This window comes from Balaenoptera ricei, chromosome 11 (genome assembly GCF_028023285.1).
Source record: "Balaenoptera ricei isolate mBalRic1 chromosome 11, mBalRic1.hap2, whole genome shotgun sequence".
In the NCBI taxonomy this organism is placed as follows: domain Eukaryota; kingdom Metazoa; phylum Chordata; class Mammalia; order Artiodactyla; family Balaenopteridae; genus Balaenoptera; species Balaenoptera ricei.
In genome coordinates this window covers 105,487,391-105,499,560 of record NC_082649.1, presented here as the reverse complement: position 1 = coordinate 105,499,560, position 12,170 = coordinate 105,487,391, and the positions used below count along the sequence as shown (strand labels likewise).

Below are 12,170 nucleotides of genomic sequence, written 5' to 3'. Positions count from 1 at the left end.
CAAAGCCCAGCTCAATAAGGACAGAAACATCTAAAAGCCCGTAAGAAGGGGAGAGAATAAATTACAGCACCTCCTTTCTGTGGAAAGGAACTTGGAGAATATCCTTTACATCCTGAGTTAGAAGAAACTCCAGGATGTGCTGTTGAGGGGAAAAAAAAAGACAAGAAGCAGAACAATGCGTGCTACTATTTGTGTTTAAAGGTAGAGTCAGGGGAGGGATAAAAAATTGACCGTACGTCATGAAAAGGCCTAGCAAGTTCTCATGAAGCTAAACAGCTACGTATCCTATGCTCAGCTATTCCACTCCTGGGTATTTACCCCAGAGAAATAAGATGGGATGCCACCCAGAGACTCGTACAAAAAGATGGATGAACAAACAGCACTACCCCACACAGCATCACACTCCAACGTCACAACAACTGCTGACACAAGGGCTGGGATCTCACTATTCAAAGGCGGTTGAAAGAAACCAATCACAAAAGAGATGTCCACACGCTATGATCCCATTTTTACAATGTTGCAGAGCAGGCAAAGCTGATCTGAGGTGGGAAAAACCAGAACAGTGATGCCTCTGGTTAGTGTGTTGGAGAGTGACTGGGCAGAGGCCTAAGGGAGCTTTCTGGGGTGACAGGAACATGCTTGACACGACTTGGGTTTCATTTGTCAAAACTCATGGAATTGTCCACTTAGGGTTAGTGCAGTTCACTGTGTATACATTTAACCTTTTAAAAAACAAACAAACTAATATCCAACTCTAGGTAATTGTACATATGCTTTAGTATTAAAAGTACATATGCATGATGTGGCCTGATGTCTGCAACTGACTGTGAAATGCTTAAGACAGGATAAAAATGGACTGAAGGATGGAGGGAAGATGGAGATCACCCAGGTGATAGGGATACGGGTATTCACAGGTTCCTGCAACTTTTTTTTCCTTTTTAAAATTGAGATATAATTGACATACATTATATTAGCTTCAGGTGTACAACATGATTCAACATTTGTATATATTGCAAAATGATCACCACAGTAAGTCTAGTTAACTAACATCCAACACCAAACACAGTTACACATTTGTTTCCCTCGTGATGAAAACTTTTTAAGACGTCTCTCAGCAACTTTCAGATATGCAATACAGTGTTATTCACTATCATCACCATGCTCTACATTACATCCCCAGGACTTATTTATTTTATAACTGCAAGTTTGTACCTTTTGACCCCTTCACCCATTTCACCCAGCCCCTCCCTCCCGCCTCTGGCAACTACCGATCTGTCCCTGTATCTGCGAGCTTGGTTTTTTTTGTTTTGTTTTTTAGATTCCACATATAAGTGGGATCATAGGTATCTGTCTTTCTGTGTCTGATTTGTTTCACTCAGAGTAGTGCTAAGTCGTGGATACGTAGTAAAGCCCAGGCCTCTGCCCATTCTCTCCTCTCTGCTCCAGAGCCCTGCAACTTTCCTTATCTTTGAAATTTTTCCTAATAAATGCTGCGAAGCATAGGGTGGCTGACGGCAGGGGGCGAAGGGGATTGTTCACCTACACCGCTTTGCACTTTTTACATTTTGATCCATGTTCATATATATATTTATATATATATTTTATATATATATATATATATATATATATTTTTTTTTTTTTTTTTTTTTTTTTTTTAATTAAAAGCCCAGCTCAGTAAGCTTTCCCTGACTGCTCCTTCCCCACGTGCGCGTTCGGACACACACTCCCTCCCTGCCCGGCCCTGGCCTCAGCCTCCATCGCCTCCATCGCTGGGCCCCTGGGCTCCAACCTGCCGGCCAGGCTTGCCCACGCCCCCTTGAGGAGGGGCGGGGCGGGTGGCGCTTTGCGCGGGCGCCGCGTGTGGGCGCTGTGGCCTCGCAGTGGCGGGCGGCGCGCGGCGGGGAGGCTGCGGAGACCCCGGAAAGGGGGAGGAGGGCCTGGCGCGACCCCAGCTGCAGCTCGCCCCCGTCACCTCCTCGGGGAAGCCCTCCAGTCCGCCTCCGAAGCAACGGCTCACACTGCTTCCCTGCGGCCTGCCGGCAGCTGTCCGGAGCCTGTACGCCCTCGCGCACGGGGCCGGGGGAAGCGTGCGGGCGACCGGGCCAGACCCGGGGTTTTCAGAGACGCCGGGCCGTGGGCGAGGCTGGCGGCCCGCGGGCGGAGGTCTCACAGCTGTCCCCCTGCCCAACTCGCGTGCGGGGTCGCGCATGCGTGTCCTGGGTGCGGCGGTCCCGCGCGCGCGTGCGCGCGCCTCCCGCCCCGCAGCATCCCCATTAATCACTAGGCGACGGCTGTGTCGAGCGGGCAGCCGGCGGGCGCCCATCGGCGCATCTTATCGCGCCGGCCCAGCCGCTGTGCGCGCCGTCCATTGATCGCGCCGGCCGGGCCGGGGTCAGCGCGGGCCGGGAGCCTGACAGCGAATCCATCGCCGCAGACGCGCGCTGACGGCGGCCCGGGCAGCGCGGCCCAGCCATTAATCACTGCGCCTGCCGCGAGTGACGGCCAGGGCGACAGGGCCAGCCGGCGACAGCCAGCCCCGCGGCCGCCCACCCCGCGCCCCGGCACCCTGTCCCCGGGGCCTGCTATCCCCAATAAATGGAGGCGGCGAGACGATGACTGGATGGGTGGACCCCGTTCTACCTCTCAGTGGGCCTGTTCCCTGACACCAAAAGGGAGGGCTGGGCTGGGACAACGCAGACAGCCACTCCTCCCCTCTGGTTGCCCAGCCCTGCCTGGGCCTCACTGGGGACGGGGGGCCAGGGGCCCAGGGAGGGCCAGCACATCATTCATGGAAGCGGCGGACACGGAGGCAAAAGCCCACGCGTCTGCCCGTTCTCTCCCCTCTGCTCCAGAGCCTGTGGGCCCTGAGCTGGGGCGTATCCTGCTGGGCCTCACAGAAGCGTCCAGCCACAGGGGACCTCCAGGCCTTTCCAGGGCCTGCTGTCTGGGACTGGGAAGGGCAGAGCCTAACGGCTTCTGGCTCCTGTTGGATAAAGTGTGACCTTCTCTTCTTCCAAGAGAGACAGGGATAGGGAAGTCTTCTCTGAATTATCGTATCTCGAGCGCCTGATGCAGCCACATGTCACCCCACCAAGCCCACACACAGATCTATGCGACACGACTGCCCCCATCTTACAGAGGAGGAAACCAAAGCTCTAGGACCAAAGGGATCAAGGGCCAAACAATCCAAACCGCGCCCCTGCCTGCCATGCCCGCTGGACCCCTTTGCTCCCCTCTCCCACCTGCCGCCTCTGCCTGGAACCCCTCCAGGGCAGGGGCTGCTCAGGCTGGTCCAGATGCTGGGTTGGGTGCCCAGCAACTGCTGCTTTCCTGGCAGAGGCCCGCTGGGGTCTGAGACATGGAGGCCAACAGGGAGTGCCCCCCACCACTGTGCGGCTCCATTTTATTAGAAAAATGGTTGAGAAAGGTTTGCCAACCAAGAAGTCACCATCATCTGTTTAATCCTAAAAACCAAAATATTCTAAGAACCAATCTAGGGGGTGTAACCTAAGAGGTGTAGTGGTGAAAAGACACCCGGGCTGAGAAAATGAAGGAGGGGCCAAGGTGGCTCCCCAGCCAGGGCCAGGGACCCATCTTTCAAGAGCCCCTCCAGCCCCCCCGCATTCCTGGCCATTCGCACAGGAACAGGGAGCTGGGATTCATGCAAACACTCCTCCTCAGCCACCCAATTGGCTTGCTGGGAGGCACCCAAGAGAGCCTGGGCCCAGAGCTTGGAATAACAGCCACTTCCTGCAACCAGCCCCCACCCCGCCTCACGTTAATATTACAATTCTTCACGACGGAGCTGAAATAGTGCAAAAAATTGGGCTGCTGTAATTGTTGGTAGCTTGTGTGTCAGCCTGATAAGATATAACAAATATTTTCCTCCCCACCAGGGTCTGTTTCCCCCTTGGTAATGGATGGAGAAACTTCTCATAGTCGGCGAGGGATCGGTCGTAAAAACTTCGCCTGGAAGATTAATGTAATAATCACAGGCTTTGCTGGAAAAAATAGGAGGGATTAAAATAACCCAACCTTCCTACCTGTCCAGAACGATCTCCCTCACTGTGGAGCACAGGCGAACGAGGAGGCCATCTCTCTGGGCACCACCAAGGCCAGGAGACCTGAGGAGCAGGAACAGGGGGCCATGACCACACATGGCCGTCCTCCCCGGGACTGCTCTGGACGGCACGGCCCCTGTGCAGCTGGGAAGATCTCCGCCCAAGCTGGGCTGGAGGAGGAGGTCCAGCCAGGGCAGAGCCTGGTTCTGTCCTCTAGGGTATGACTTTCCTCACACTGGCCCTGCCTGCCTCACCTGCCTGGCACAGAGGTCAGGGATTGAAGGCCCCTCCAACAACTTGGCACACTGAGGAAGGCAGGTTAGCCACAGGGGTTAGGAGCACAGACTCCAACTGGCTGATTCATCCTTACTAGCAGGGCAAGTGACTTAACCAGTACCAATCCCATGGGGCTACTGAGAGAATGCGGAAGGAAATGCACAGCATCACACAGGCCCTACCACACAACGGGCTCTCGCTGCATCTTAGGTATCACTCTTCTTTTGTTCCAATGTGGCTTAAGTTGGGAGACCAGAGACACGGGTGCAGCCTTGGAGGAGATGGGTAGCCAGGTCAGGCCTGAGCGCACAGCCCTGGCCTCAGGAAGTGTCCCACCGGTCCTCCCTGTGCCTGGTTGCCTCACACACACCCCCAAGACCCCCACGCTGGGATCTCCCTCAGGGGCAGGGCCCACAGAAGATCCGTTTTGGCAGCATGAGTTCGCTTGGGGCCTTCTCAGGGCCTGGGGGCCCTCCAAGGGCTGGATGGATCCCCAGGCCTCAGCCCTCCTGCCCGGACTCCTGCACATGCTCAGGTGATTGTCACTACATGGGGAACAGCGGTGCTGGCCGACTTGCATTGAAGTGGTGATTAGATCAAGATGACCATCTCGTTTGGTCCCCTCTCCCACACACAGTAACAGCACAAAGACCCTGCCCGTGTGGCACTGCTGCTGGGCTGAGCCCTGCCTCAAGTGAGCAGCGCTGCGCTGGAGACAAGGACCGGGCCTGGCAGACAGCACGCTGTGGCGTCTGCCAGGCGCTCCACCGCCCCTCCCTCCCAGTCCCAGTGATGGGGGCCCGGCAGAGGGACACGGGAGCCAACTGACAGGGGTCCCAACGGTCAAAGCTGGAACAACTTGAGCAACAAAATAAAGTCATATTGGGTTATAACCCAAAGTATATAATAAATATCCGTGAGTCCATCCTGATAGAAATGACTGAATAAAGGAGCAAATGGGGAGAACAGGTGACCTCAGCCCTCCCGGAGGTGAAGCAAGCTCCCCTCCCCTCTGTGAGGGCTGTGCTTAGAGACGCCTTCCAAGAAGGACAGTGAGGAAAGGGGGATGGAGAAACCCAACAGCACAACCTCAGCTGGGTGATCAAGGCCAACACAACAGCCGTGAGTCCTACTGGCGGCCGCACCTTTGATAGGACGTGATGGAAATGTCCCTCTACCTGTGCTCTTCCTCCCAGTGACCCTCAATCCCAGTTTAATTATGAGAAAAACATCAATCAAGCCCCACTGAGGGATATCGGGCAGAGTACCTGACCAGCACTCCTCAAAACTCTCAAGGTCATCAAAGACAAGGAACGTCTGAGCAACTGTCACAGCCAGGAAACCACAAGAGACATGACGACTGAATGTGACGCGGGCCCTGGATGGATCCTGGGACAGAGAGAGGACAGCAGATCACTGAGAAAACGTGCACAAAGCACAAGGACGTGTGCTGCGGGCTCATCGCACATGACAAACATGCCACGTGGCTGTAAGATGTTGACAGAGAGGGACCCCTGCACCATCCTCACAGCAATTCTGTACATCTCCAGCTGCTCTAAAACACAAAGTTTACTTTTTAAAAAATTAAAAGAAGAGTGAGACAGATATCATCAAAATAACCTATCAGGGTTTATTAGAAAACACACCAGATAAGGCAGGGTTTCTTCAAAGCAACCACGGGATGAGTCACAATAACTTAAAAAGAAACTCTTCCACACTAACTGACAGCACTGCCACCCACCGAGTCGGGACAGCCCAACCTGGGGGCAAGCCTCCTACCCGCAGGCCAGACCGGGACCGGGCCTACCCGGAGTCTCCTCGCAGAAGACCTCGGCCGTCTCACTTCATGTACTTGTCCTGCTGGTCAGCCAGGATTTTGGCTGAGGACTTGGCGTCGTAGAAGAGCTCACTGATCTCCTCGACATGCTCCTTCTCAATGCCGTCCTTCCCGTTGATCTTGGCCAGCAGGTTGGCCGGGGTCAGCAGCTGCACCGCGTACCTAGAGCGGCCGGGGCCAAGGCAGGTGTGAAGCAGGGCCACGGATGGGAGCCCCCTCCCCAAGTCAGCAGGCGCACTGAGGGAGCTGCAGAAGCTTGTGCCAGCTGCTGCAGACAGACACAGCAGACAAAGGGAGAGTTGCCACTTTTCAGAGATCTGCAGTCACAACCCCACCAGAGAGGGACCAGAAGTCACCGCCCTGACGTATAAGCCCTCCTCCCCAAATCCATCACTGCCTAAAGGTCCTCCCCTCCAGCAGGAGGCCTTCCACTGCTACTGGGAAGGGACCACAAGCTTGGATGTCTACAGCGGCAAGCAGGCAATGCCAGGGTCCAGATCGGGACAGGGAACATGGTGGAGAAATGAACACACAGCCCCATGAAAGCAAAGGCCCCATCCAAAGGCAAAAAGTCCAGGAGTTTCTAAAAGCACCACTCCACCCAAACAAAACAGTCTGCGTTCTGCTGCAACCTGAGGGGCGAGGAACTGACTCAAAGGGAAACAGGGCCAGGCCGAGCCCTGTGAAGTCATGACTCATAAGCAGTCAGGACACTGAGAAGGGTCACGCTCCGCAGCAACTGGCTTCCGGCCGCTGGTGAGCAGTCAGGAGAGCCACCACTGCCTGTGTGCCTCCCCGCCCAGCAGACGCTGGAGCACAGGGCCGGAGCGGAGGGGCCGCCTGCCCTGCACCCGGTCTCCGGTTCCGTCCACCTCCTCCACGCAGGGGGCCGCCAGGCAGAGCACGCTCTCCACCAGCGGGACCGTCTGCTACAGGACGAGGGGACTTAACCTGTCGCTCAGCTTTCTCAACACCACCGTCTAGCTGTGCTGCACCTGCCGCAGGATGAGACCCACCACCCGGGAAGAGCAGGCACGGTCCTGCGCCCTGGGAAGGCACTGGCGGGGTCCGGGCACGGCCGGCTCACCTCAGAGTGGTCTTGGTACCAATCTCCCCCAGGTGGTTCAGCGCCTCCTCACTGATGTTGATTCCTTCTGTCTGGGCTCGGATTTTAATGATCTTTTGGAGGAGAAACACTGTTATCAACAGGGACCGACCTCAAGTGTTCTCGTCCCACCTCCTAACAGCACAGACGCCCCAAGCGGGGCTGGTGGGGCAGGGCCGACCCCGCGGGCGCCGCTGTCCTCGCACAAGTCGGGGGCACAGCCCCGCGCCGACTGGAAGGCAGCTGGTACCCCGAGGTGTGCACCAGGGCGGCAATGCCCCTGCGCCCACCCTGCCTGCCCCAGCTCCCTCAGCGGCAGCTAACCTCCCCAGCAGGGGCACCGCCACCTCTAAGCACTCAGGCAAGAAGAGACACTTCTTATTTGCTTGACAAATGCAATGGTTAAATAAATTTTAAAAGTTACTTTTAAACATTTACCAGGTCTCATAACATCACCGTGAGATATCTCATCTGTCAAGAAGAGGCTGACGCTTGTGCAGTTTGAGATCCTAGTAAAGTTGGAGGGGAAGCAGGCTGGCGTGGGGACACGGTAACACAAGTGGCACCAGGATCCTGCAGGCGCACCAGCACTGAGTGATAAGGGGCAGCGGGATAATGATGTTGTGTGTTGTGGAGCTGAGATAACTCGAGGACTTCGAGCCTCATATAATACAGGAATTTTTCACTTTGGCAGCTTCGTAAACAAGTTATCAAGAAGCCTCTGTTTAAATTAAAGCCATAAAAACACACCCGGGATACAGGCGTGGAAGTGGGAAAGACTGAGCCCCCATCTAAAGCCTCACGAGGGGAGAGGGACCAGAGGTTTGGGAGGTGGACACTTCAAACGGGCGCTCGGCTCTCAGGCAGAGACCCCGAGGGCAGGAGCTGCAGGGGTACAGAGGTTGCGTCTGGTGACCCTGGTTAAGGGGACCCAGCGTGGCAGCCGCTGTCAGTGGGAAAGGCCCGGCTCGGTAGGAACCAGGTCCTGCAGATGTCAGCAGTGAGCGGACAGGGGGCCGAGGTGGACGGGCCAGCACGTGCCAGGCGAGGCAGCCGCGCTGCTGCAACCAGCGCCGCCAGGGCTGAGGCCCAGGTGCTGGCAGGAAAGGCTTTCATTTTGTCAAGAGAGACTCGGAACTCAGATTTTTGTATGAAATGTCCTGATTGCTGAATGCTGTCAACTTATTTAAACATTTCACAAACACTGCACTCACTGGCCACATCTGTTCAGCCAGTGGGCTGCCAGGTGTGACCTCTGTCAAAAGAATCTTAGTCTGTGCGTGAGGGGTCCACTGCCTGGGGTCCAAAGTGAAATGCAGCTGAGCAGAGAAGTTCCCGGACGGGCACAGGGATGGCGGGGAAAGGAGAAAGCAGAAGGCTCCAGCCACGGACTCCCCTCCGGCCACGGCCGTCAGAGCGGGGCAGCTCTGCGCTCCCAGATACAAAGAGCTTCTCACCGACAGCTGGGATGGCCAAGGAGTCCCCTGGGGGCCTTTGGAAACTCCAGGGAGATGCAAACATTGGGTCCTGGAACCTGGTCTGGGGGAGAGCACCAGCCCGGAGTCTCCGGCCTTCGGCGAGCCACACCGACCCTGGAGGGCTGTCAGGGAGGCTCTGCTCTCATTCTCTCTAGAGCTGGTCAGAGCAATCCCAGGAGCTCCTGTTTCAGACCGCTCGGAAATGGACAGTTCATAAATTAGATCTTTAATCATTTAATAACCTGCAGGGATAGTTTATGAGGGTGTCGGTGCTGACGGCAGAGTACACAAGTTACATTTACTTTGTTTTTTAAAAAACTCACCCCGGGCTCCAGTAAAAATGCTGAGGTTGTCCCCTGAACAGCACGAACAAAGCCGTGCTCGTCTGGCAGCTGGTCTATCCTCCGCTAACCCGAGAGAAAGCCCGAGAAGAGACCCCCCCGGCCGAGCCTCCAGACTCTGGGGCACCGCGCACGTGCCAGGGAGCTGGGACAGCGTGCTCCGGGTTTGTGAACAGCAGTTGTGACGGCCGCAAACCCCCTGAGTCGCCGTCACTGTCTCCCTCGGTCCCCACGACAGCCTTGAGACGAGGGAGCACGTCTCCCGGTGCACAGAGGCCACGAAGCACCGTGGGGTGCAGGCTGGGCTCGGGTCCCACAGTCAGGGCAGGGAAGGGGGCAGTTTCTCCCCTGCTTTGGCTTCTGCTCCTCATCAGTGAAAGCCTTGGCTTCAACCTAGCATTCATCCAAGAGCAAGAGACCATCATCCGGTGACAAGGCCCCAGCCATGCACGCCATCTCCTAAATAACGCACCCAGCTGCTTGCATGAACTAGAACCGCATGGGTGTCCTGTCTGTGCTGGCTATGCAGGGAGATCCCTGGCTCACACACCACCAGCGCTCCTGGTGCTGGTCAACAAGAAATGCCAGCAGGGCCAGGCCAGACGGGCCGCAGGCAGGCAGGGGAGCTGCTGGCGAGTGTCCAGGAGCGGCCCTCTGAGCTCCAAGGAGAGCCTTGCTGACCAACTACCACAGGGACTCCACTCCCAGGTGAGATATTTCTAGTGGGGAGGAGGCTGGTGGCAAAGCGATCAAAAACACCAGCTTCAGGATCAGACAGCCTGGATTCCAGTTATAAGCCCTGCCACCGCCTAGCCACTGACGAGCTACGTGAGCTTGGGCAGATTAACCAGCCTAAGTCTCAGTGTCCTCCTCTCTAAGAATGCCAATGAAAATAGTTCTCCCTACCTCGAGGTGACGGGGGATCAAATGGCCCAGTACAACGTCTAACAAAGACTGCCTGTGCTCTGGCGAGGAGAGGCCCGGCACAGCGCACCGAGATGGCAGTGCAGCCCTGGGCCACTCCACGGCCCCAGCTGTGGCCACATGCTGACCCCACAGTGAGAGACCTACGCCTCAGCAAGACCGTCTGGGGCAAGGGTGGGCAGAGCAGATGGCTGGGCTCTGCAGGGCACAGCCTGGCTTTGCATCCTGGACGCGCCACTCAGTGACTCAGCCGTCAAAGGCGGGAAACGACCGCCCGGAAGCACCAGAAAGGGGACTGGGGCTTCCCAGGGTGCCGAGGCACTGTGGGGCACACATGGGGTCGACGAGGCCAATCCCATGCCTCCCGCCGCCCCCGCTCCCAAGCCTGAGCCAGATTCGGCTCACGCAGGGCTGAGCACACGCTATGTGGGGCACTGAGCTAAACGCTCCCCTGTGCACCGTCACGCCTCTTCCTGTGAACTTAGGTCCGTGCCTTCCATTCCACACGCCCTCTACACTTGTGATGCTGTTTCACTACCATCTCCACGGCCTCGGCAGCAGCCCGGGCAGAGCCTCCGCTGGGACTTGGGTTCTGCGCCTGCCGGAGGTGCCTGTGCGGGTCCTGGTGGGCCAGCGCCTGGGCTGGAGCCTCTCACTACATGATGTTCTGCTGCCTCCTTCCTAGAGCTGGTGGCCTCCCTAATGGCTGTCACCAAGTCGATTTTCTCACTGTCCCTTTCCTAAGTTTACAGGAAGGGATGGAGTAGAAGAGAGAACAGCCAAGACCACAGGCAGCTAAGGTTTCGTGACACTTCAGGCCACGTCCAGTTGGCTCACACACTGTTCAGGTGGGGGCCCTTCTCGCTAGGCATCAGGGACACTGGGAGCGAACGAGGGGAGAAGGGGGGCGGTGCTCACCTGCTTCATCTCCTGCGGGGTGTACAGCATGGTCCGGATGATCATCACTCGGTCCAGAAGGTCGAGAGGGATGCCGTGAGGAGAGGTGATGTCCTCCGTGCCCCTGCAAGGCCCAGAAGTGCCACATCACTCAGGCCTCTCTGAGACCAGAAACTGGACCGTGGAAACATGGCTGAGGCCCTCATGATGACAGGGCAGCTAGTTCTCGTCCTGAGAGTCAGAGGGAGGACCGCAGAGGACACAGACTACTAACTCAGGTGGTGTCAGAAACATCATCATTATTTTAGCAAATATCAACACCACAGGAAATTTGGGGAGGAGAAAAAAAGCCACCTAAAATCACATTAAAAATATTCATATAGGGGGCTTCCCTGGTGGCGCAGTGGTTGGGAGTCTGCCTGCCAATGCAGGGGACACGGGTTCGAGCCCTGGTCTGGGAAGATCCCACATGCCGCGGAGCAACTAGGCCCGTGAGCCACAACTACTGAGCCTGCACGTCTGGAGCCTGTGCTCCGCAACAAGAGAGGTCGCGATAGTGAGAGGCCCGCGCACTGCGATGAAGAGTGGCCCCCGCTTGCCACAACTAGAGAAAGCCCTCGCACAGAAATGAAGACCCAACACAGCCATAAATAAATAAATAAATAAATAAATTAAAAAAAAAATATATTCATATAGGTATTTGCCAAATTTTCATAAGTTACACTAAGTATGTAGATTTTTTTCTTTTTTGCTTTTGTCCACGTTGCTTCAGTCTTAATAGACCATCAAGTGTTTTACTTAACCCAAACTGTTGGGCATTTAGGTAGTTTCCAGTTGTTGCTATCCTTATTCATGGTGTTTTGATAAATAATTGTATGCATACAGCCATGAACATTTCCTCAGCAACTCTCACAGAACATGACACAACCGTGAATATCTCCTTAATCAAATGAATGAATGAACGAACGAATATCCTAATTTATGCAGCTACATGAGCGATCTGATCCCATTGCACTGTAGCCAGTACTGAGTATTCTAATTCTTAAATAGTTTGCTGGGACTTCCTGGTGGCGCAGTGGTTAAGAATCTGCCTGCCAATGCAGGGGACACGGGTTCGAGCCCTGGTCCGGTAAGATCCCACATGCCGTGGAGCAGCTAAGCCCGTGTGCCACAACTACTGAGCCTGTGCTCTAGAGCCCTCGAGCCACAACTACTGAGCCCGCATGCTGCAACTACTGAAGCCGCACACCT

General features: G+C 55.8%; 1 protein-coding gene across 2 annotated transcripts in view; it reads right to left on the bottom strand.

Moving 5' to 3' along the window:
- Positions 1-5,944: 5,944 nt before the first annotated feature.
- RUVBL1 (RuvB like AAA ATPase 1) overlaps positions 5,945-12,170 on the bottom strand; it is a 36,677-nt gene continuing 30,451 nt past the window's right edge. For both annotated transcript variants that reach the window (XM_059937752.1, XM_059937753.1), the window contains 3 exons: positions 10,941-11,043; positions 7,262-7,353; positions 5,945-6,336 (listed from right to left, as the gene is read on the bottom strand). In XM_059937752.1, the coding sequence (XP_059793735.1) occupies positions 6,177-6,336; positions 7,262-7,353; positions 10,941-11,043 (355 nt within the window). In that variant the 3' untranslated portion in view covers positions 5,945-6,176. The remainder of the gene's footprint in view (positions 6,337-7,261; positions 7,354-10,940; positions 11,044-12,170) is intronic.